Here is a 24,584-nt window from a genome sequence, read left to right as displayed (position 1 = left end):
CAATTGTTACTAGAAACTGATGGAAAAATTGCAACAATACTTGCAATTCAAGTGATAGATAAAAAAAAAAAAAAATATAGAAAATGATAGAAAATAATTAAGTGAAAGAGTAAAAAAATCACGTGCAACACTCGGCCTAGTGGCACACTTCTTCCGGCATTTGGGATGTCATAAAGAGCGCATGAGTGAATGTGATAAGTGTGATTGTTTGCGATAGTGAATAAGAGAAATAAATATCGCGAACAGATTTTTAGCAAGGGTAAAATAGGAACTGAGAAGAGAGGATAAAAGAAAAACTAAAATATCCTCGTTTGCCTGATGGTATTGTCAGCAAAGGACAGTATAAATGTGCGCAAGTTTTTACACTCAAACAGGATGGAATCCAATGCGCCGTCGTTCATCGATCAGACTGGGAGTCTGCTGGACCAATTTTTTTTTTTTTTTTTGTCCTCTCTCATAATTAAGCTTGGAGCTTTTAAGCAGTCTCTCTTTCAACCCTTTCAACCCTCTGGCGCACATTTTTTTATATGCGCGCACGCATGTTTTATAAATATATGTTTAATAAATATTGCTGAAGATTGTCCTCGGCAATGTCATCAACACCATCATCAAATTCTTCATTTATTTAAATTTTGTTTTAGGTTTAAATTTTTTTACAATACAGATTTTTATCTGGTATATTATCTATGAAATGAAATTCATTTAATTGACATGATGTTTTAAAATTAAAATGAAAACAACTTCCAATTGTTTAGAATGAATCTAACTTCAAGAGAATCATCTTTCAGTTTCTCTTTTGTTATTTTTTGACAGTTGCAATTTTTTCATTTATTTATTCAAATAGAAAAATGTCTGAGAAAGTTGATGAAATTGCCCAGAATATTGTAGAAAATGCAATGATGGATGCTGTCGATGTTTCAAGAGCTCAAGTTCCAAATGGTAAATTAATATAATTTATCTCTTTTAATTCAATTGTAAAAATTATTTTGTTTCTTTTTTTTTATATATATAAAAGAAGTTATTGAGGTTGCAAATCAACAAGAAAGTGTTGCATCAATAAATAATAATTCAGATGAAAAAGTTGGACAAATTGTTCAATCAGTCACAGAGCTAGCTGGTCTTGTTCGAGACTTTAGTGATGATCTTCAAAATTTTCAGATTGGTGATTATGTATTGAGTGTTAATATTACACCATTGGAAATTCAACTTAAACGTGCAATTAGTAATTTGCATTTGTCAGAAGTTGAGAGTAAAAATATCATACATCCAGGTGATGGAAAAGTTGAAGTGTCATTGTCATCAGAAGCATTGACAACACATGCTGATAATGTTGATCAAAATACAGTTATACCTGTCAACAGTGAAAGAGAAATTATTAAAAAACGGATGACTTTTGTTGCAAGACTCCGAAGGTTCTTCCGAATTGGCAAAAGTCCTACTAAAAATTCATAGATATTTATCTTTACAAAACTAAATTCAATGTTAAATAAATTTTGGCTTTCGAAATAAATATTTTACATAAATATATTTTTTCCCGTTTATTTAATATAGAATTGTGTTGTAATTTTTTTTTTTTTTTTTATAACTGGTCTGCTCAGAGTGCATGAGGCTTTCTCGCGTACCAAAAATAAATTTCTTTTTGAAACGAGCTTGGTACCAGTGCATGTGCTACAATACCTCTTGACTTCTGAAATAGATTTCATCTGATTCAAGCAACTATACAAGGAATACGATGCTTTGTATAATCACTTATTATTATTTTTAATTTTTTAATTTTTCTTTGAAAGATAATTCAATGAATAATTTGCTGAAAGATCGATCAATAATTATTCATTGATTTTTTAAAGATAGTTGAAATAATTATAGATTTAGTATTGATCTAGCTAAATTAATAGAAAACAGTTAAAATAAATCTGGCAACTATTTAATATGAAAATAAAATTGTAACAAAACTATTTATCGTAGTAGTTAGAAATATAACGATTGAAAACGAAGGTCTATTGGCTTTTTTTGGAATTACAGTGTTGCCAGTAAAAAAAGAAATAAAGATGTTTCTTTTTTAATGATCTTCATCACAGAGTATCGCTATTCTCGGATATCATTTTTTAGGTACAATTGTGTCGCCCTCTGTAGCGATAAATGAATGTTCCTGGTACCTGGTGCTCGCATTACTGTTTCGAACTTCATTCGTTGATCATTCAGTAGCCACAAGACATATCTAACAGCAATGGTAAGCAACTAGTTGTACTCAAAAATATTTATTTTTTATTTTTTTTTCTAATCTTACAACATTAGTTATTTATTTTTTAAAAATTATCATCGATTTATTTTAAATTTTTAATCATTTAGTTTTCAAATTCGACTGTTGTTTTATTTTATTGATTTATATAATAATATTGGTTCAAAAATTAAGAATTATTTCTTGTAGTAATTATTTATCATTAGTATTTATTTGAAATTTATTTTTCATCAAATAATATTATTATGTATTTTAATTTTTTCAGACTGACACCCTTAGCCCCAGAGATCTCGAGAGTGAGTATAATATAAAATACTTCTTGCTATGGACCGATGAGACAAACGTGAATTTAAAAAATATATTTCGCGCAGTGTTAATTCGCGAGAAAAAATTATTTTATTTAAAGAAAAAAAAATTAAATCATGGGATAATTAATTGTCAGTGAGTGTCTGTGAAATTTATTGAAATTGTTCTTTAAAAATAAAACAAAATAATCACAAATATTTGTGTCGAAATAAAATAGAAAAATAAAAAAATCCAAGTTTTCTAGTATTTCTATAATTTTCAAATGTATTTCAGACAAATATTTAAAACGCAAAAAAAAAAATTAAAATCATAGAGATAATTATTTCGGAATATTGATTAAGTAAATAAACAAATTAAAAAAAAAAAACATATTACGTAAGAATTCTAAGATTCCAATTGTGAGCGTAGCTCGTCCGGTGTCAAAAATAGGTTTTCATCTGATCTTATATGGCAAGGCAAAAAGTAGTGGTAATATGACCCAGTGTACGCAATCGAGTAGCCTACGGGAGAAACTAATAATGACAGCAAGGAAAAAATAAATACTCCAAAAATAGAAGAGTGATATTTTTGTATAGTTCCTGCATCGTGCATTTCTAAGCTGTGCAATCAAAACAAATAGAAAACAAAATATAATAATAATGAAAAAGTGCATAACCCGCGTAGAAATTTTTAAATTTAAATTTTAGCTACGATATTTTATTTATTTTATTTAGCAAGGATTTTTTTCAAGTAGTTTTATTATTTTTTTAAATAGAATTCTATATGACTTTAAAAGCGGGCTTTAATGTTTTTTAATTAATATAAAATTAAAAAAATTAATTTTTAATTTTTTTTTTATTTTATTATATCAGGAGCAGAATTCTGTTTCTCAATTTACGATGCTGATGGCTCAAATGTCATTGACGCCGTTGATCTTGGCAATGTTCTTCGCGCCTTAAATGTAAACCCAACAAATTCAACAATTGAAAAATTGGGTGGTACCACAAAAAAAGGTGAAAAAAAATTAACTCTTGAAGAATTTTTGCCAATATTTGCCCAAGCCAAAGAGGATAAAGATCAAGGATGTTACGAAGATTTCCTTGAGTGTCTTAAGCTTTACGATAAAGCTGAAAATGGAACTATGCTTGGTGTTGAACTTACCAATATGTTGTTGACTCTTGGTAATTATCAAATATTTAAAATAAAAAAATTTTATAATTTAAAATCATTTTTAATTATTTTTTTAATTTTAATATCAGGTGAGAAACTCGATGAGAAAGAAGTTGATATTGTTGTCAAAGATTGTATGGACCCAGAAGATGAAGATGGCTTCATCCCATATGCACGTAAGTATAATCTACGAAAAAAAAAAAAATAATTAATAACATCAAAAGTATTAGTAATTTAGATTCAAAAATGTCTGATTTGTAAATTAAAAATTTCAAGTATTTGTAGAAAAAATTATTTATAGATTCAAGACCTCCACCAAGCACGATAATTATTTTTTTTTTTTTTCCTACTTGTATTTTACTGTTATTTAAAAATATTCCATATAGATAATTTGTGTTTAAAAATATCGTATAATTGTAGAGTAAAAAAAAAAAAATTCCCACTATTGTATTTTAATATTTTTTACCAGGGTAAAATTAATGTTAATCCAAATAGTTCCCCCTTAGTTTTATCATTCCCAATTATTCGTTTTTTACAGCTTTCCTCAAGAAAATGATGAAAATTGCATAATCATTTTATTTTAAATGCAACAACAAACAACAATTAAATAATATCATCGTAAGTATATCCTGTAGTTTTGTTAATAAAATTTTTTGTTACTATTTTTCCTTTTTCTCGTAACACATTATTGTTTTTGCCATTATTTTTTTTTTTGTTTGTGTTTATGAGTGTTTATTTTTTTTTTCTATTTATTGGCTTCTATTTAATTATCAGCAATACTGTCTGACCGTACATTTCAGAATACAGAAAGTTACAGCGCCATCACGAGATGCTGAAATCAATAAACCAGCCAGTCTGTGGATTTTAGCATAGAAACAAAACAAATTGTCATGAAATTTTTCTTCTAAATAATTTTTTTTTTCTTCTATATTTAATGAATTCATTTTTAATCATTATTTGTTGTTATTTTATTTCTCATTTATTTATAATTAATACTGCCGATGACGGCTCAAACTGCTTATCTATTTTTCAATGTTCCTGAAAAAAAAAACGAAAAACATTTTTTAATATTCATTTATTATTTAATTTTTTTGTGGTGATATTTTATAATTAAAAATTTCTATACTTTTTCAGCTTTCCTCCGTCGATTGTGTGACAAGGCCGGTGGTGGCGACTAATCATCATATCATCAACTATCCAGATTCAAGATCTAAAACATAAAATTATTATTTTTTTTTTTTTAAATCATAAAAAGTAATTTGTACGCATTTTATCAACGTAAAAAAAAAAATTGATAAATCTTACCAGAAAAACATTATATCATTTATGTATCAATATGATTTGTAAATTTCAAAAAAAATATAATACATTTTTTTTTTTTTTTTCTAATTATAGTAATTGAATATAAACGAAATAAAAATAAAACATGTTAAAAATATTTAAATGGTTGCACAAATGATTTATTTTATTCTATTTGAAAAAATGCTGCACGAACATAAATATTATTTTTATTTAATTCAACATGTCATTCTTTTTTTTTTCTTTTTCTTTTCGTTGTGTTGAAATAAATTTTTTCAATAAAAATCAAATTATTCATAGGCAATACTAGCGGCCTTGTATCATGAAAAATAAAATAGCTGTTATTATAATTTCTAGAACAACTATGATTTAAATGAGCTGCAATTTTTACATGGATGTACCAAAAAAATAAATTGTCTTTTTCGAATTTATAAATAGTTTTCTATCTTAAAACTACCCTTATGATTTTGGTTCATTTGTTTTTCGCGCTAGAATTAAAGAAGAGACATTATTTTTGTATTTTTTTAAAGCTGTTTACTTGGAGAAATCACTCATTAATCTTATGTGTGAATCAATTGATCAAATTCACTGCTTACACATGATTTTGTTGTTAAATTTGCATTGAATTGCTCGACATAAATCAACATGTGATTATATAGAATTACTGAATGTAATTTGTTGAAAATTATTTATTAAAATCTCAGAAATTTCAAGTTGTATCATTATTTAATTACTCAGTAAATATCAGAAAATGCTCGGTTTTAATCGTTCGCTTGCAGTAAGTACTATATGGGGAGTATTCGGGAGACATCGCTAACCGTTCATTGCTCAACCCGGCAGCGGGCCAATTGTTTCAAACGCGTCGAAACTAGTACGCGAGCAACGTCGTTATTCACGGTTTATATATCTATTTAATCAAGAATATTATTATCAAGTGTTTTTTTTATTTTTTGTAGTGTGAAAGATAGTAGAAAAAAAAAAGATAAGGTGTCTATTTAAAATTTTATATAAAAAATTAATTTTAAAATTCAAATTGTTAAAAAATAAATAAATAATTAGTTATTATTTTTTTTTAGTGAATGTAGTTAAATTTTTTTAAATTCAAGTTATTAAAGTCTTTTGAGATAATGGAAGTACTTGCAAAAGGAAACAGCGAGGAACGAAATAGACTACAAAATTCATCGTCTCCAAAAACAGGTAAGAATCATATTACAATATTTAATTAATATTAAAAATATTTAAATATCATCTCAATATTAATTAAAATAAAAATATAATTAATTTTTAATAATAGTTATTAAAAAAAGTTGAATTTATAAATAAATTATAATTTTTTTTTAATAAAAATTAAATTGTCGTATTGATTAATCCCGGATATGCTCTCAAAAAAATTAAACTTTGATAAGATAAAAAAAAATATACTTAATAAAATATTTATAAAAAAAAAAAAATATATATCTAAGATGGAGAAATTGATTAAACTCAACAAATGAATTGCACAAAAAAAAAAAAAAAATTAAACAGAAAAAAAATAAGAAGATGACGGTTTCGTTATTTACCTGCCAACCTTATTGTGTGTGATAACACAGCAATTGCGACTGCGCTACTCTATGTGATAAATAATTATAATAATAAAAAGATAATTATATTTTTGTTTTGCATTTAATAATTTATAAACATTAATTTATTATCTGATCAATTATTAAAATATTTTATTATTATTTTCATTAGCATTGCATATATAATTGTATAATTACTATTCATAATAATAATATCAATATAATTTCAATAAACAATAAAAATAATAAAATATTAATAATAATAAAAATAATGATCTAATAATAATAGTAATAATAATAATAAAACAATTTGATAATTGATCAGATAATAAATTAATATTTTATGCATTCATAAAGTTAGTTTTTATATACGATAATTTACAAGTTTGAAGGTCTTTTTTTTTATTTTTTTTTTTTATAAAATTAATTGTTATTAAATTTTTTATAAGACATTTCGATATTCCTACATTGAAAATGTCACTACTGCCTACATGTCCGGCTCATCAAGTCCCTCAACAACAAGCATTCGATGCCCATATTCGAGCAGCTGCTAAATTCATTTGACCTAATAACTTTATTTGACATTTTTTTTTTTAATTAAATTATTATTGAATTTTCTTTTTTTGTTAATAATTTAATTTAAGTTTTAATTTTTATGTCTTTTTGTTTATCTTTTTTTACAAGTTTAAATTTATTTAAAAAAATATTTTTTTTTGTATAGTATTTATGAATTTTATTTAAATAAAACTAATTGAAAAAAAATACAAGCTAATTGAGAAATCGTGGGTGCTAAAGAGATTTTAAATTTACACGAGATAAAAAGGAAGTTTAAATCAAAATAGAAGGCATTAACAAGTCGCGATGAGTTTAGTCAAGGCCATAATCGTGTATGTGTGTTGAGCTGGGTCAGTTGTACAACGTGAATATGTTGCATAATTGCAATATTACAAAGTCATTTTAGAATAAATTATAATGCTAAATGACTAATCTAAAAAATGACATAATTTTTTCAAGATATAATAGATTAAAAATTTAAATAAATACATTATACAATATTTGCTTCCTTAATTTATTTTCGAAATATTTTATTATTTTTATTTAAAGCATTTGAAGTAAGCGAAAATTTTCTAGTTTAGCAATAAAAAAAAAGGCTTATTTATTCTTTGTATGGAAATCTATTTCACGTGATTTAAATTTATTAAATTTCAAATTAAAAAAAAAATAAATAAAACATTTTCAATAGACCCAGGCTGTTTTGTTTTTAAAATAATTCACGTGTAGCTGGAATAGTTTGTAAAAGTATTTCCTAATATGTATGAAAGAAAAGAAAAAAATAATACAAAGAGTGTATGGAAAAAATAGAGGTCTGAGAGGAAAGTTCTATATAGAAGAGGAAACAAAATGTTGGGAGTTGTAGGCAGAATGAAAATCAATAGTAAAACGAATCTCTCTATGCGCAGCATCCATACAACTTTTTACATTCTGTATATATATTTTGAATAAAAAAAATCCTCAAAAGAATTACTATGGTATTTTCAATTAGAAAAAAAAATATTTGAAAAATATTAAATACCATTAAATTAATTAAATTCAACAGAATAAAAGATGTTTTAATTTTTTAAATTTAAATTTCGTTAGTAAAGAATAAAAAAAAAAAAAACAAATAAAAATAAAATGTTTTGTGGGATTGGTTTGATGACAACTATTAACAAAGTAAATATATTTTTAAAAAATAATTCGTAGTCTTAACCAGACAAGAAATCGATCGTTTCTTTTTGGCACACCCTGTAATTTTATATATTATTATTGAATTTCAATGCTCAGGCGTGACTGATTGTCGTGAAATGAGAATATTATATCGTTAATTTTCAAACCGAGACGTATATTTAAATATGGCTAATGGCACGTAACATTGTCGACCTATCCTTCTCATATATATCATTTGTTTCACATGATAATTTTATGATACAACTGACAAATCAAATCCATTAACAGTCTACTCTTTAACATAAAAACAATTGTTTCTATAATTTGAGTTACAATTAATTTCTCTTGACTTGATTACCTCAGGTTTACTTGTGTTTTAATTTTTAATGAATAGACATTTGTATATTTTACACGGTATATTTGATAAAATCAGCAAGTGTACAAGTGTGTACTTCCCAGTTGATGGATTGTATCAAATGCGAACTGAGTTCACTGACTCAAGAAAAACCAGAACGACAGAGAAACATGTAGATATTTTTTAAATTCTCAAAAAGGCATAATATACGTTTAAACTTTTTAATTCACAAATTTCCATAGCAGGTTTTTAATGATTTTTTCAGGAAATAAAAAGAAAAAAATAATAAGATTCAGTGCAAGTAAGCCAAGGTTTGCCTTGCTTATAAAAAAACTTTTAATTTTATTCTCAGTATTTTCAGGATTATTTATTTTAACTAAATAATTATTAATATGAAATTAAAACTTATTTGTTTCAGGTAAGAAATAGTGATTGGATATGAATCATCAATCAATCGAAACTCATAATTTTAATGTTGATGATTTAAATTGTAAGCAGAATTCTTGAACTAAATACCAATTTTTCAATGATAATACTGTTGATGTTGTGTAGTAATTTACAAAATTCAAATAAAAAAAAAAAATGAATAATTGAGAAAATATTAAACTCAATAAATCTCACGTTTAAAATAAGAAGAACATTATTCATATAATCATGTGATTGATATTAATATCATGATGATAATATCATTTTAACATGTGTCAAGAAATGAAGAAAAATTCTCAATGAAACTACTGTTCAACAAAAATTTAAATATTCAACATTAATTTAAAAAACAAAAATGTATCATGTTGCATTTATGAAAGAAAAAAGATCAAGAAAAATAATAAAAAGAAGAACATGGTTTTTTGTATCAACTGAATTATCCTAAACAAAAAGGGATCGTAGCATTTAATTAAATTAAAAGGATATTTATAAAACCTAATTAATCAATAATTACTATAAAATGGATATAAAAAAAAATACCAGGTAATTTTTCTTACAGTGCTTTGTAAAATAGTCATTTCGAAAGAGAAAAATAAAAAAATAATAATTAGAGTTATTGGTACTCACCCTTTCATAATTTTATTATATTTTTTTTGATGAAGATTAGAAAGTCATGATGACTGTGAATGATTAAATTAGTCTGGAGGGTAAATAATTTTTGTTGTTTTTTTTTTTCCTGGTTTATCAATAATCAGCTAGACCGTTGCCTACTCGAAATCCCTTTAAAAATAAAAATATTAATTATTTTAAAAAGAGAAATAAATTTTTTTTCTTTGTGTTGGTTAATTTTTATTTATTTTTTTATTTATGTATGTATATATATTTCTCACCTGGCATGTCTAGAATCACAGGGTAGGACAGATGGCAGTTGTATCGTTAAGCGCAGGAGCAGAATTGCCAGGACAAAACGAAGCACAGTAGTAGTAGCTGAAGTTTAGTCAGACAGGACGAAAGTTCAGTAGTTGTTCATAAGTTCCAACCAAACGTTGATATATCATCAAGCAAATTGTGTTATAATTAAAAATTAATTACATTAATCAAGTAAGTTATTGCACATTAATAAAAGCAATATCAGCACACACGTAAAATCTAAAATAAAAAATTAAATTAATTAGATTAAATATCACAATTCTATTATCTACATATATAAAATTAATCAATTATTTTTTTCTATTTAATAGTTCACGTATTTTAATTTTAAAAATTTCACTGGCAAGCATACAAATTCATTAGTCAATTAATTATTTACCAATATGTAAAAATATGAATCGACAATAGTTATTTATTTTTATTAAAAAATATAAATTATATTTTATTGTTTGATTGACCTCAAAATTGGTCAGTGTCCTGAAAACTTCATTTGATTTATTAACTGATAACTAATAAATTATCATGTAGCGTGAGAGCTACGCAATGCATGTTGCTAGTTTTTTTTTTTTTAATAAATTTATCTGTAGTCATATCGAGTATTTTTTATTGTGCATCAGTCAATGCTCTCATGAAAATTGAATTTTAAAAAACTCTTGTATTTTCTATAAATACTTTGAGTTTAAAAATCTTTAAATATTTTGTTTAGAATTATTATTTATTTATTATTTTTTTCTACCGGGTATAATATTGTATATACTGAGGAAAAAAAATTATTATAAATCGATTGAATCACCCTCTATTCAGAAGCCAAATAAATACATCCATTTGTCTTTTTTTTTTTTTTTTTCAAAATCTTTAATTTGATTTAAAAATCTAGCAGAAGGGATTCTATTCGTAAATTTAGTTTAGTGAATAATTTGCTTCTGTAAGTGAACAGTGGTTTTTGTTAAAATCATACATTTTTTTAATCTTCAAAAAAAAAATTTGTTTAACTGCATTTTCTCTTCGGGTAATAAAATACAAAATAATTTAAAAAACAAAACAAAACACTCAAATTACTTGGCTATTAACACGTTATTTACTTTAATTTTTTTCTAAATAAAAGCTCATATTTTTAAGGCGTTAATATTTTATGTGTATGTTGGATCAATGAAGCGATAGTAGAATTGTATAAGCAAGACATCAATAATTAAATTCCTTAAAATAACTTTGCTTACGTCGTTGACACGCCATGTATTATTTTATTTATTATTTTTTTATTTTATGAAAATAACTAACATTGGGAAAAAAACAAAAAAAAAATATGTGTCGACCTTTACGACCATCACGCATGAAAATGCGCACGACGACCGAATTATTAAATCATTCTAAGCTACAAACAACATCGTTAAGCTTTGAACCTTGAATATTATTGACTAAAAATTTCCCCTAAAAAATCTATAAGTAATGATAAATATATCCAATGACTACAATCATCATGATAATAAAAAAACCGGGTTAATAATTTTTAAATTTTCTTCTGCTAAAAACAAAAGACTTGTTATATTTTTTTAAATGTGCAAGCTCACAAGTTGATTCAAACCAACTTAACGATCCCAGTTGAACTTTTTATATATACATATATATTGTACATCAATAAATACACATTGCGCGAATACACACATGGAGAACATGACAAAGTAAAAGATAATTATATAGATACACAGTAGTATAAAACTAAAAAAAATATATAAAAATTGTTAAACATGATCTCGTGTCCTACCAGTGGATCAATAAGAAAACCATTTCCCTAAAAAATCCAACACCGATTGAGGCATAATTTAAAAAAAAAATTTATTTTCTTTTTATTGCTATATTTTATTATAACAATAATAAATATTTTATTTCTTAAATGTATGTTATTTGTACAGCCTTCAAACTGGTATTATTATGTATAGATGATATTTTTGTTTTTATTATTGACGCGAGGTTCTTCAAGCTCTCCTGAGTATCCAATAGATCAAGACAATGTGGGCCACTTTTGAATTTGAAAATAAACAGGGTAACGTGATCGATCACCGTTTAAGGATTCAATCCGGTATCGGGCGGAGCAGATAAATCACGAATGCAATTTGTATAGATAAAAACCAAGCATAACTAAAAGAAAATAATGCATTTTTTTTGTTTTTTTTTTTTTTATTCATTGAAGTCATGCTTATGTCATGCAAACTACATTTAAGACAAAATTTGTTAAGTTAAATATACTTGGTAATTTATTATGACTAGGATAGTGTATAAATTTCAAGTAAAATTAATTTTTAACACATAAAAATGTTTGTAATTTTATGTATAATTTATCACAAGTATTATTTTCAAGGCCATAATATTATTAGTTGATTATTGGTAAATGTAATTTTGTGCGCATATGTAAACTTGAGATTTTAGCAAGCAATTATAATTCAGGGATATATGACTTTCGTGGCTTCCCTTGCGTGACTTAATACGTGCATTTGTAGTCGCACCACCCCCTAAAGTCACCTCACCCACTTTTAACTGATAGTATGTTTTTACCCTCGCCTAGAATTTTTTTTTTTCATTTTTATAGTTTTTTTTATTTCATATCCAGAGCGGGGTAATAAATGTTTACGAACAAATGTAACGCAAAGGTACATTGTATAATAATTTTATTTTTGCCATACATTCATTTTTAGCTGTCGATTTTTTTTTCAACTCTGCATAAATTATTTTGATACGAGGAGTGAATCAAATAATTCAAATTAAAGTTAAATTTGAATTGTAAAAAAAATTTGAAACACTTCGATTAGTTGAATAATTGAAATAAAATAAATTGCATGTGAAACGTGTTGGCATTGAATTTTAGTTAATTCAGAGGGTTGGACAGCTCTGCGTGTTTGACGTTATATTTCTAGCTTCTATATAGTGTCGTTTAAGTAACACACACAACACCAAGTAAACATTGCAGTTGTTATTTCAACTTAATTTTAGATAAAAACCAATCAAAAGTAATGCACGAAAATTCAAATATATTCTATCATGCAAAACAAAGTATTTCATTAGTTTTATTTATTTATTTTTATTAGTGTATATATTAGAATTGAAAGAACAAAATTAGACTCAACAATCAGCTGTTCATATCAAGCATAAATTGACTTTACTTCTACAGTAAAGTGGCACGTAGGTAGTTTTTTTTTTTTTTTTATTATTGATGAGACTTGGCACGATGGATCATTGGGACCAGTGGCTAACTATTAAATAAACACGTAAAGATAGAAATCACGATGTAGGTCAACAAAGCAAATTTCACATAATAATTTTGAAAAGTATATGGGAAAAAATTAAGAGCCAGTATATTTTTGAATTGTAAAATTAAACTGGCTCTGGCCTTTCGTGCGTTTATACAAAAAATTTTGTTATTCATGCGCAACAGGTTAATGGAGTAACGTCTAGTTGATATCCAGTTATTTCAAGAAAAATTTAAATCATTTAAAGAGGGCTTACGAGGTATGGAGTCATCACAATTACCGCGTACACCGGATGATCCCGGTGTGGGAAGAGGAATGCCAATGGTAAGCTGTTGATAAAGATAATGATGAATTCTAAAATTTCATTATCATAGAAAAACGAAATTTTAATTCCATAATAGTGATCTAGAAAATAAAAAAAAAAGTAAGGTAGTTTTAGTAATCGATCCTAGGGCAATATACAGTCTTGCTCGTGTCAGGTACCGTTGATATGCTCTTTCGGGATATCACCGTTTTCACATTATCGGTAGATCGATGAACCAGACTAACCGAAAAAAAAACATATAGTGTTTTTTATTAGCCAATGCTTAAAATTTTTTTTTTTTATAATTTTATCAATCATAAATTTTAGGTAATAGACAATTTATGGATTGATATATCTTGCATAATGTTTAGGAACAAAAAAAAAAAAAAAAAAGTATTAATGAAATTATGATTTATAAAGCAAGGGTGATGCCAAAGTTTGAGGGTGTATTAGAATTTTTAAGAATGAAATATAAATTAGGGATATTTAATACAAATAAAGACTCTATTTTTAATATTGAATTTAAAAAAACAAAAACAACAACAACAAAAATAAAATTTAAACAAAAAGAAGAATAAAAAAAAATTTACAGCAAAGACAAAATCAAGGGCCACCAGCAAATTATCAACCACGACCTCAGGGTCCACCACTTGGTCCAGCAAGATATCCAGTAAACAATGGACCACAGCCATTAAATCGTTTAGACAGCAAAACATCTTTAAATTCACCAACAGGTCAACCAATTCAATTTGCTCCACCTAGACCACAATTTGGACCTCCTCGACAACCACAAGGAGGACAACCAATACCACCAGGTGGATATCCAAGAGGACCACCACCTCAAAATAATCCTGGATTACAAGGACCTCGATATCCACCACCAGGATCATCACCAGGAATACGTGAACCACTTTATCAACCACAACCAGGACAACGACCTATTTTTAATAATAATCAACAACAACAACAAGTTAGATTTCAAAGGCCAGAGCTTGGTGGACCACAGTCACAAATACGATTTGCACCTCAGCAATATAATCCAGAAAATAGACCATTAGCTCCAAGAATTATACCAAATACAGGTGTTGTAACAGCACCACCAACATATCCTACTTCAACTCCACGTGATTTTAATTCGGAAAGAAAACCTCCAATATATCCACAAAATCGAGGAAAAATGGAAATTGAAATAAATCAAAATACCTCAAGTCCAAGCTCTGATAAAAAAAGAACAGCATCACGTAATGAAAACATCATGGATGACGATGATGATGATGTAGTAATAGATTCAGAAAAAGAATCAAAATCATCATTAAATGAAAAACGATCTGAAACACCTTTATCAAAACCTATTAATTCTCCATTATCATCATCACCAAATATTATACAAACATCAAGTCCAGAACCAAGAGCACCATCATCAGCTTCTATTAAACATGAAATTAGTGCTAATTCAAGTCCAGTAGGATCAAGAAATTCTACACCAGCACCTACAGATGAACAACGACCAAAATCTCAATTAAGTGATTTACCAAAAACACCAGAATTAGATAACACAATGACAAAATCACCATCACCATCACAAAATAATGATAATGAATTGATTGATGATAAATCAAGAACATCAAGTGCAAAATCAAATAGATCACCAACAAAAGTTGAAGGTCAAATACCAGAAAGTGTTGGCTCATCTCCAGGCACAAAATCTCCATTAGCATCACCATCGAAAATTATTGAAAATAAATTACCTGATGATGATAAATCAAGAACATCAAGTGCAAAATCAAATAGATCACCAACTAAATTTGACGAGCAACTACCAGAAAGTATTGCCTCATCTCCTGGTGCAAAATCACCAGGGGTTATGGGTTTTGATAATGGAAAACCAAGATCATTGTCTCCAAAATCACCAACACCTGTATCAAGTCCAGTTCCTTCAATTCCAGAGAAACCAGCGACTCCAGTTAAAAGTCCATCTAGACCACAGACTCCAGTGTCTTTAATGAAAAGATCAGTATCTGGACGATCTATGAAATCAGGTTACTTGTAAAAATAATATAATATAATAAAATCAACATGATTTTTTAGTAGTTTAATTTTAAAATCAAGTATTCTGCTTACAAACACGATGAGTATAAGGAAACATTTTAACAATAATGATTAATTTTTCTCAGAAGCTGGCAATGAAAATGGAGAAAATCAAACATCTGTCTGTAATTCGGTATGTTAAGTCATTGTCATTTATATTTTTACCAAGCTTTAACAACAAAAAAATACGAGTTAATAATTTAATTAATTTAATTTTTAATTAGCCAAAGATAAATGGAGTGTCATCAATAAAAAAACCACCATCATCAAAACCAAAAGAAGCTAATAAACCAAAACCAGCAGGATCTCCATTAAAATCACCAACAAAATCAGTTAAATCAATGCCAAGAACACCTGAGGCTAGTCTTCCACCAGTAGCTGAGAAAAAAAGTGAGTTTTTTTTTTCCAAAAGTTACTTAAAAATTTTCAAAAATATTATAATACATTTTTAAATTTTAAATAGAAGTACCTATGAATAAAGTTCAAGTTGGAGCAGCACCATCACCAAATTTAAAAACAGTTCGTTCAAAAATTGGATCATTGGAAAATGCTAGTTATAAACCAGGTGGTGGTAGAGTTAAAATTGAAAATAGAAAACTTGATTTTAGCAATGCACAGCCAAAAATTGCTGCAAAAAATGATAAATATGCACCAAGTGGTGGTGAAAAAAAGGTAAAAAAAATAATTCAACTTTTTTTTTTAAATCCCAAATCATTAACGTTTGATGTTTGTGTTATACTTTAGATACCACAAGTAAAATTACAATGGAATGCTAAACCAAAAGTTGGTTCATTGGCTAACACAACATATAAACCTGGTGGTGGTGATAAAAAAATTGAAACAGTTAAACTTGATTTCAAGGACAAAGCTAAGCCAAAAGTTGGATCAAAAGAAAATGCAAAACATGTACCAGGTGGTGGTACTGTCAAGGTAAATAATACATGATGAATCACAATAATGATCCATCAGTTATACATTTAATTTTTACTAAATTTGACTTGATAAATTTAATTCAATTTAATTTAATTTAATAGAAACTAAAAATTAAAAATACATAACTGCTATTGATGACAGTCAAAGTTAATTAATTTTAGCATTTTTTATTAGATAACTTATTGTTAAATAATTTAAACAATCGTGCAATCAATTGAAGAAAAATTAACCTTATTTTTGTAAAAAATTTTAAAACAAAATAACATGAAAATAAAAGCTTACGTGTCTAAAATTACTCAATTGATTGCTCGATCGTTGACTCGACTCCAACGAGGTCTATCTTTTTTTTTTATATTCTGTATAATTAGCCTTGTTATTCATATTGTTCATATAGTGTTATTTTAAAATAGCATGTGCCTTTGAGAGTGAAATTTAGCATGTGGAATGTCGTTTAACGCCCTAGACAGAAGCAACGTGATGATAAATTGGGTCAAATTATTTGATGAGTGAAAAATTACTAATATTCATTAAAATAGTCAACTTGCCAATAATCAATCATTAAATATTTTTTAAATTTTAAATACTCATTGTATTTTTAATTATTTTTTTCAATATAAATTGAGTAACATCATACGAGCATGTTCATGAGAATGCTACTACTAACAATTTCATAATTATCATTTTTCGGTAATCAGACAGAGGCAATACCATCAAAAATAATTCAGGAATCATCAAGCCACGTAAGTGAAAATAATTTATACTAATTAATTCACTTTAATAATTTATTTTCAAGATTAAGATAAAATTAATTTTAAAGAAAAATATATTTACGACAATTACTAAATCACCAACACGTCACTTTTTTAAATCGTAACGTTATACTATTTATTGAAGAGAAAAATATGAAATTTTAAAAAATAAAAATCACTCAGTAAGTAAACTATTTTACTTGACAATATTGCATGCTAGTGCATGTTATCGTGACCTCCTAAAATGACTTATTTGAGGTTTACTAACGATAAAAGTTTTCCTATTTTTTTTTTTTTGTATTCTATATATTAAAAAACAAAATATCAGGTTGATGTAACAAATGCATGTTGTTGGAGAATTTTTAAAACTCAATGTAAATTTAACATTAAACTGTACACCATAAATATCAACCATGAAATCATGTTGATGATATTTAATAGAAAAATATTGTTGAGACAACAAAAAAAAAAAAAATATTATTCTATCAACTTGATATTTATTTAGTTTATTATTCTATTAATTTAGGTCATATATTATTGATACAATTAAATGCAATGAAAAAAAAAATACATTTAAATAAGTTGAAAAAAATAAATGAATAATCTGAGTGTAATAATTATTTTACGTTATTAGATTGAGACGCAGAAAATCGATATAAAAGCAGAAAGTAAAATTGGCTCATTGGAAAATGTTAAGCACAAGCCCGGTGGTGGTGACAAGAAGATATTCAACGACAGAGATTATCTACGACAGACAGGTTCAAATGCAGAAAGTGTCAATGGCAGTGGTAGACAGGTATAAAAAAAAAAATCTAATTACCAAATTGTAAATTCATTTAAAAGAATTGTTTTCTTTGTTTTTTTTTTTTTCTTCGCTTAAAACCGAAACCCTAGTTAATCCTTTCGATTTATTTTTTTCCTGTTTTTTTTTTTGTTTTTAGTAATATATTAATTCAGAGTGAGTATGATATTTTCGTTTATATTTTACTATTTTCATGCTTTACACTTGAGGTCGTGTCAAGACATTTTTTTATTTTCAAGTTAACCAGTCATGATTTAATTTTGCTATTAATTCTCATTGAATAAAAAAAAAAAAAGCAGAACTCTTGAAGTAAGACACGACCTTAACTGTTAACTCTTCAGCATGCTGCACTTTTGTCAAGATTCACTAATATACGAGGGGCCAATTCACATTTAAAATTAAAATCACGTAATTTGTTAAATTAAATTAAAACCACTTAGATTATCAAAAAATCACGAGCTTTTTTAAATCAATATTTAATCTACTAGAACAATAATTGTTAAACGAAGTGATTCATGAGAACTATCATGGTGTCACCAAAATTTTTTAAGCTTGGCCTCTCATCAATATGATTATTATTTTATTCGTACTTATTTTTAATATATACGAAAACTTTACCACGAGAAAAAAAGACAAAAGATACAAATCAAAATAGCTTGATATTATTTCAAGGTTGAGATCCAATTAGCTCAACTACATATCTATTTTTTCTATAACAAATATAGTAAATAATAAATAGAAATAGCGAATCTATCATAAAAATAAATCGATAAACTACCTCAGAAAAAGATTGATCATATCGAAAATTGATGTTGAACTAATTCACTTGGTCTACAAGCCACTAATGTGTAACTGTCACGACATAGTTTCAGAGAAAATATTTGTTGTGTTGTATGTCACAGAGTCCAGTAACATCCAACTTCCTTGATGGCAAGAATGGTGTACCAACATCAGAAGAGAACCTCAACCAGGAATACTAGAACTCTGCTTTAAAATCTATACCAAAATCAAAAAAAATATATAATTTTTCTTTAATAATAATTAAAAGAAAAAATATATAGTATAGTTGTACTTGACAATGGTGTATCATTGATAAAATATTAACAAAATTAAATGGGGCCCAGATGATCCTGCCACAGTTTATTTAGCATCATGATCATCACCATCATCGCACTGTTATTATATTTCGTTTTGTTTTTTGTTTGTTAATCATTTAATAATAATTTTAAAAAATAACATTTAAAATGTCACTAGCAATTTTTAACTAATTCAGCTTGTGAGTTTATTAAAAACATAAAAAAAAAAAACCCTCGAGGTGTGGAGTTTGCTTTAAATATAAAAAATTTATATGCTAAAATATAAAAAAGATTTTTAATATGATGTTTAATGTTTTTTAAAATCAAAGGTCTACTGATTGAACTACTCTGAGCATAGCACAGACATGTAATAGTGGCACTTGTCTCTCCCTCTCTCTTCGAGGTTCATTACTTTGATGTAAATATAAAGATATAATTATATATCAATTAAATTCTGTAATTCACGTCATACGTATCGATGAATGTGTAAAATGTTTATTTATAATTGCGTGTAAAAAAAAATAAATAGATAAATAAAATCTTTATCTTGTTTGAGATATTTAAAATTAAAAAAAAAAAAGGAAAAATATATATAAATATGTGAGTCTTGTCTATTGAGACTTGGCAGTTATATTAATTGATAAATACAATTTTAATTAATCAAGAAAATATATTATTGCTAAAAAATAAATGCCACATTAAACATCATTTTTTGTAAGCAAACATCAAAAATAAATTCAGATAAACAAGATCATACAATCTTTTAAAAATTAACTATTATAACATCACAAAAATAAAATAAAATAAAAATATTATTGCTTCGTTATGAATTTTTTTAAAACTATCATGTAATATTGTAATGACTAATGAAAATTGTTTTTATTAATGCAATTTATTATAAAGACTTATATAAATATTTAATGATAGAAATATCACGACTGTATCTACACAAGTTTATCGTTACTGTGCAAATACTTATAGAAAAAAAAAAATATATGTTGCAAGTAAAAAAAATATTAAATGATACCATTTATGTAATAACAAAAATATCAGTTGTATCTTTGAAAAAAAAAAGAATTTAGAATTTAATTATAATATTTTTGTTTTTAAATTTTCGGCAATATTATTTTTACCTTATCAAAAAAATTGTTATTTATTTTTTGCTGTTTATCAACAAACGCAAAAGATTTTGCACTGAGCATCGTCACTATTACGTTGAATTTAACAGCAGATTTTTGGTATCGCTATCCACAATTACACTACGCCTAGTGTTGAAATTATGTTATAAAAAAAAATAATAAAAAAAAAAAGGTTAGTCTGCACAAGAGTATTTGAAATATTAAAAATTATTTGCTTTGTAAATTTTTTTGTTTAAATATTTACATGTATAAAAAATTGCAAATAATATTTAATAGATTGTTTATAAAATTTTCAGGCTAAAAATGAACAAGAACAAGAGCCAAATCCTCCACCATCAACACCAACAAAAACTCGATCATCATCAGTAACTACGCCAGTATCAGCAGAGGATTTATTAACGAGTCTTCAAGCAAAATCACCTAGCAAAACTTCTAAATCTGGTTCATCAACACCAAAAAGTGCTAGACAATCAAAATCTCCAATTGCATCAAGACCAAATAGTTTAGATTTAAAATCTCCTGATAAATCATCATCTAACAGTTCAAGAAAATCATCACCCGGTCATCTTTATCTTCCAAAGCTAACAAATTTAATGACTAACAATATTCCAACTCAAGAACCACAGAGTCAAATAACAACATCAATAAAATTGCCTAAATTGACTAATACGTCAACGGTATCTGGTAGAGCAGGATTAGCTCAATAAAAACAAAACGAAAAACCAATTAAATTTACTCACCGAAAACTGCACAACTCTTATTTATGTGTTCACCAATTTTAATTCATTGTTTTTATTATTTTTTTTTTTTCTTATTTAATACTCTTGATATAATTTCTAGAAAGAAAAAATATAAATATACGTATAGAATTATATTTAAAAAAAGATATTAGTAGAAAAAACTCAAAAAAAAAAAAAACATTTAGACATTAATGATTGAACCTGATTTATAATATGACGTTGTTTTATACGAAAGCACTGTATTACTTTGTATTTGGTCTAAGATAAAAAAATTATTCATAGAGGGTCAGTCTTTCTTTGGCAGTATTGGTAGTATAGTTTTTACATCTTTAAAGTATGGATGATTCAATGCTCCCATTGCTGTTATTCGTGTACTTGGATCATATGTTAAAAGTTTCTGCACAAAAAAGAAAATATCAATTATTGTTAGACAGAATATATTTAAAAAAATAAAATAAATTAAAAATGTTGAATTATATTGTTTTTATTACGTACTGAAAAAAGATCTCGTGCATCATCATCAAAGTTTGGTACAACTTCTTTTAAATTCATTCGATCCCATTGAGGAAACATTGATTTATAATCAGGTAATTGTGAAACTCCAGGCCACGTTGTCTCGTCTGGTGTTCCTAGTGTTCTAAAAATTCTAAATAGTTGATCTATTTCTGAATCACCAGGAAACAAAGCTCTCTTTGTAGCCTATAAGAAAAAAATAGTTATTCAATTTTAAAAAACAAAAATATCTAATTGTAAATAATTAAAAATAACAATCAAATACCATTTCAGAAAAAATACAACCCAAACTCCATATATCAACAGCAGATGAGTATAATTTAGTGCCTAATAATATTTCAGGTGCTCTGTACCAAAGAGTAACAACTTCATGTGTATACATTCGCATTGGAATACCAAATGATCTTGCAAGACCAAAATCAGCCAATTTAATATTTCCCTCTCTATCAATAAGAAGATTTTGTGGCTTTAAATCTCTATGAAGTATCAAATTGAGATGACAAAATTTAATTGCTTTTAATAATTGATATAAATAGCTCTAAAAATAATAATAAGATAATTAATTTACGTCTAGTTATTGTAATTTAAATTGTTTCTTTTTTTTTTTTCTTTTTTGTTACCTTGACTAACTCATGCCAATGAAGTTGATTGGCAGCATTTGATTTAGCAGAGTCAAGAAATTTTTTGAGATCTTGTTGAAGATACTCAAAGACAAGGTACAAATCTTTATCCCCATAGACGACATCAAAAAGCCGAACAATATTTGGATGTGTCAGTTCTTTCAACAATGATATTTCTCTTATTGCTGTTGATGGTACACCTTCACTCTCCCTGCTTATTAAATAATAATATTAGTTTAATTGGCTTATTAATATTTTCAAGAAAAATAAATAAATAAATAAATAAACAAACGTACAGCAAGATATAATAACAAGTAAACAATTCATGATGTAAACAAAAGTCATTCAGATTTGAGAGGTTAGTTTTACAAAATACAAAAAAATGTCACAAAATTATTAACAACTAATGATTTATAAAATTAATTAAATTAAACAAATTATAATACTCACGTTTCAAGACGAATTCTTTTAAGTGCAACAAATCTTCCAGTTAATTTGTCTTTGGCTTTGTAAACAACACCGTACGTTCCTTCACCAATTTTTTCGATCTTGGAAAAATTATCCATTGCCTCGGCATTAATTTTAATCATATGTATACATTAATATTAACAAAATAAATTAAATTATTGAATAATGAGAATGTTTGACTTTATATTTCGACATTAAATATTATTATTTGGATAAAGCATTGAAGCCAGTATAATGAAAAAAAGCCGACAATAATCACAGACAAGCTGCAACAATTATTTACCTTATTTACACACAAACGCAAACGCACACACACTCTCAAAGTGAGTCGGCCATTTTTAGAACGCTGGTGGCGCTACTTGGCTTTTATTTGAATTCATTTTCATTAAATTTTTCTTAAAAAAAAAAAAAAAAACAACTAAGTATATTTTAAAGCTGTTATAATTTTAATTATCAACGAACTTACCTAATAATATTTTTATTGAGTTCTTGCATTAAAAAACAATTATTAAAACATCATTATTTAATAATAAGAGCACTGTATCCATAATTTCTAAAATGTTTATTGTTTATTATTGTTATAAACAAATGCATCAATAAAAATCCAAAAAAAAATATATTTTACTTCTTCAAAATGTCCTTTATTTAATGGATTTTTCAAAAATACTGTGCAACAAATATTTATTGTAAAAAAAAATATTGAAAATAAAAAAACCAGTGGAAAATTATGAAGTTAAAATTTTTTAAAAGTTGAAACAATTTTTTTTACAATAAATATTTGTTGCACAGTATTTCTGAAATATCCTTTAAATAAAGGACATTTTGAAGAAGTAAAATATATTTTTGTGGTGATGCATTTGTTTATAACAATAAACATTTTATGTGTCGCGCAGTCTATCAAGCGCTCGTATATGTTACCGATTTAATCCTTCGAAGATCACTCTTTGTTTATTTGATTTATTTCGTTAGCAACAAAAAAACAAACTATGTCTCACTCACTCTTTTTTTTTTTTGTTTTTTTGTTGCTAAAGAAATAAATAAAAAAATAATAGAAAAAGGCAAACAGAAAGAAATTCATATGAGAGTAAGTGAGAGAAAATTAGAAAAACAATGTCCGGAAGACCGATGATGTTTGTCCTTTTTATATAAGGAATATTACATATAAAAAATTAAAAAAGTTACTAGTTTTTGCGCCACCTCCTGAGTTCCAAATCAGCACTACGTATCAAAATGTGTATGATAAAGTCACAGTAAAATAATAATGCTTATATCATTTTTATTTATTTCTTTATTTCAACCAAAGACAAGATTCAGGCATTTTTTTTTTTGAAAAAAGAGTGGACAAATCTAATAAATTAATGACAGAAAAATAAACCAGTTATAAAATTGCAATATAATAATTATCAATAATAAATCGACATTAAATGACAATATTCTAAATGCTGCTAATTAAATTCATATTCAATTCAATAAGCTGAGTGGAAGCATCCAAACACCATGCTTTATGTCTCATCTTAGCTGGATATACTGAAAAGAAAATTAGTGGCTTTGGTATTATTGATTAAACCCTCCATGTAAAAAATAAAATCTCCTATTTGCCACCTCACAAACTCATAACATATATATATATATATTTTGTATTGTATTTGAAAAATCTGCATCATATTAATAATCTGTCTTATAAAATAAATTGTTGTTTTAAAAATATTAAAAAGTAAACTTGTGTATAATTGTTTAAATAATTAAAGAGTAAAAGACTAAATATTTAAATTATCAAAGATAAAATTTAGTCAACTTACAAACATTTTATTTTCTTAATTTTAATTGATAAGAAATGCACACTATCTACGTGGGCATTTGTATCCAAATATACGATTCTTTTTCTTCTTTTTCTATATTTTCAAAAGGAAATATTTTAAAATACTTCGATGTATATTGTT

The 24,584-nt window shown here is 26.1% G+C and overlaps 4 protein-coding genes across 13 annotated transcripts; 3 read left to right on the top strand and 1 right to left on the bottom strand.

Annotated features, from left to right (window-relative positions):
* Positions 1–26: 26 nt before the first annotated feature.
* Positions 27–1,525, top strand: LOC122848801. Of its 2 annotated transcripts, none has more exons than XM_044147127.1 (2): positions 27–939; positions 1,019–1,525. In XM_044147127.1, the coding sequence occupies exons 1-2, from the start codon at positions 849–851 to the stop codon at positions 1,450–1,452; spliced, it is 525 nt and encodes a 174-aa protein (XP_044003062.1). In that variant the 5' UTR covers positions 27–848; the 3' UTR covers positions 1,453–1,525. The 2 variants fall into 2 exon arrangements, with proteins under 2 accessions (XP_044003062.1, XP_044003061.1); XM_044147126.1 differs by having other exon boundaries at positions 1,016–1,525.
* Positions 1,526–1,658: 133 nt separating this feature from the next.
* On the top strand, positions 1,659–5,021 carry LOC122848802 (myosin light chain 1). 2 transcript variants are annotated; one of them, XM_044147128.1, is made up of 5 exons: positions 1,659–2,230; positions 2,505–2,535; positions 3,397–3,705; positions 3,784–3,870; positions 4,829–5,021. In XM_044147128.1, the coding sequence occupies exons 1-5, from the start codon at positions 2,228–2,230 to the stop codon at positions 4,870–4,872; spliced, it is 474 nt and encodes a 157-aa protein (XP_044003063.1). In that variant the 5' UTR covers positions 1,659–2,227; the 3' UTR covers positions 4,873–5,021. The 2 variants fall into 2 exon arrangements, with proteins under 2 accessions (XP_044003063.1, XP_044003064.1); XM_044147129.1 differs by lacking the exon at positions 4,829–5,021 and adding an exon at positions 4,233–4,316 and having other exon boundaries at positions 2,093–2,230.
* A 4,942-nt stretch (positions 5,022–9,963) lies between these two features.
* LOC122848798 (nascent polypeptide-associated complex subunit alpha, muscle-specific form) lies at positions 9,964–21,050 on the top strand. 7 transcript variants are annotated; one of them, XM_044147118.1, is made up of 10 exons: positions 9,964–10,141; positions 13,398–13,536; positions 14,109–15,555; positions 15,694–15,737; positions 15,829–15,994; positions 16,068–16,276; positions 16,349–16,534; positions 17,233–17,277; positions 17,921–18,082; positions 20,600–21,050. In XM_044147118.1, the coding sequence occupies exons 2-10, from the start codon at positions 13,474–13,476 to the stop codon at positions 21,008–21,010; spliced, it is 2,733 nt and encodes a 910-aa protein (XP_044003053.1). In that variant the 5' UTR covers positions 9,964–10,141; positions 13,398–13,473; the 3' UTR covers positions 21,011–21,050. The 7 variants fall into 7 exon arrangements, with proteins under 7 accessions (XP_044003053.1, XP_044003052.1, XP_044003057.1 ...); XM_044147117.1 differs by having other exon boundaries at positions 9,965–10,141; positions 15,691–15,737; XM_044147122.1 differs by lacking the exon at positions 20,600–21,050 and adding an exon at positions 19,494–20,051 and having other exon boundaries at positions 9,968–10,141; positions 15,691–15,737.
* Positions 21,051–21,316: 266 nt separating this feature from the next.
* LOC122848799 (cyclin-dependent kinase 2) lies at positions 21,317–22,913 on the bottom strand. Of its 2 annotated transcripts, none has more exons than XM_044147124.1 (5): positions 22,627–22,913; positions 22,177–22,390; positions 21,822–22,094; positions 21,539–21,742; positions 21,317–21,440 (listed from the first exon to the last, which is right to left on the bottom strand). In XM_044147124.1, the coding sequence occupies exons 1-5, from the start codon at positions 22,764–22,766 to the stop codon at positions 21,330–21,332; spliced, it is 942 nt and encodes a 313-aa protein (XP_044003059.1). In that variant the 5' UTR covers positions 22,767–22,913; the 3' UTR covers positions 21,317–21,329. The 2 variants fall into 2 exon arrangements, with proteins under 2 accessions (XP_044003059.1, XP_044003060.1); XM_044147125.1 differs by having other exon boundaries at positions 22,177–22,387.
* Positions 22,914–24,584: the final 1,671 nt, after the last annotated feature.

Source organism: Aphidius gifuensis, linkage group LG2 (genome assembly GCF_014905175.1).
Source record: "Aphidius gifuensis isolate YNYX2018 linkage group LG2, ASM1490517v1, whole genome shotgun sequence".
NCBI classification, from domain to species: Eukaryota; Metazoa; Arthropoda; class Insecta; order Hymenoptera; family Braconidae; genus Aphidius; species Aphidius gifuensis.
This window is presented reverse-complemented; position numbering and strand designations above follow the sequence as displayed.

Bases quoted from the DNA above. Each gene is read 5' to 3' on its own strand.
- LOC122848801 (XM_044147126.1), top strand. From the start codon at position 849: ATGTCTGAGAAAGTTGATGAAATTGCCCAGAATATTGTAGAAAATGCA. The intron at 940-1,015 runs GTAAATTAATAT...TATATATAAAAG, and splicing joins AAGAGCTCAAGTTCCAAATG to AAGTTATTGAGGTTGCAAAT.
- LOC122848802 (XM_044147128.1), top strand. The intron at 2,536-3,396 runs GTGAGTATAATA...TTATTATATCAG, and splicing joins TAGCCCCAGAGATCTCGAGA to GAGCAGAATTCTGTTTCTCA. The intron at 3,706-3,783 runs GTAATTATCAAA...TTTTAATATCAG, and splicing joins CAATATGTTGTTGACTCTTG to GTGAGAAACTCGATGAGAAA.
- LOC122848798 (XM_044147117.1), top strand. From the start codon at position 13,474: ATGGAGTCATCACAATTACCGCGTACACCGGATGATCCCGGTGTGGGA. The intron at 13,537-14,108 runs GTAAGCTGTTGA...AAAAATTTACAG, and splicing joins TGGGAAGAGGAATGCCAATG to CAAAGACAAAATCAAGGGCC. The intron at 15,738-15,828 runs GTATGTTAAGTC...ATTTTTAATTAG, and splicing joins AAACATCTGTCTGTAATTCG to CCAAAGATAAATGGAGTGTC.
- LOC122848799 (XM_044147124.1), bottom strand. From the start codon at position 22,766: ATGATTAAAATTAATGCCGAGGCAATGGATAATTTTTCCAAGATCGAA. The intron at 22,095-22,176 runs GTAACAAAAAAG...TATTATTTTTAG, and splicing joins ATTGGCATGAGTTAGTCAAG to AGCTATTTATATCAATTATT. The intron at 21,441-21,538 runs GTACGTAATAAA...TTTTTTGTGCAG, and splicing joins ATGCACGAGATCTTTTTTCA to AAACTTTTAACATATGATCC.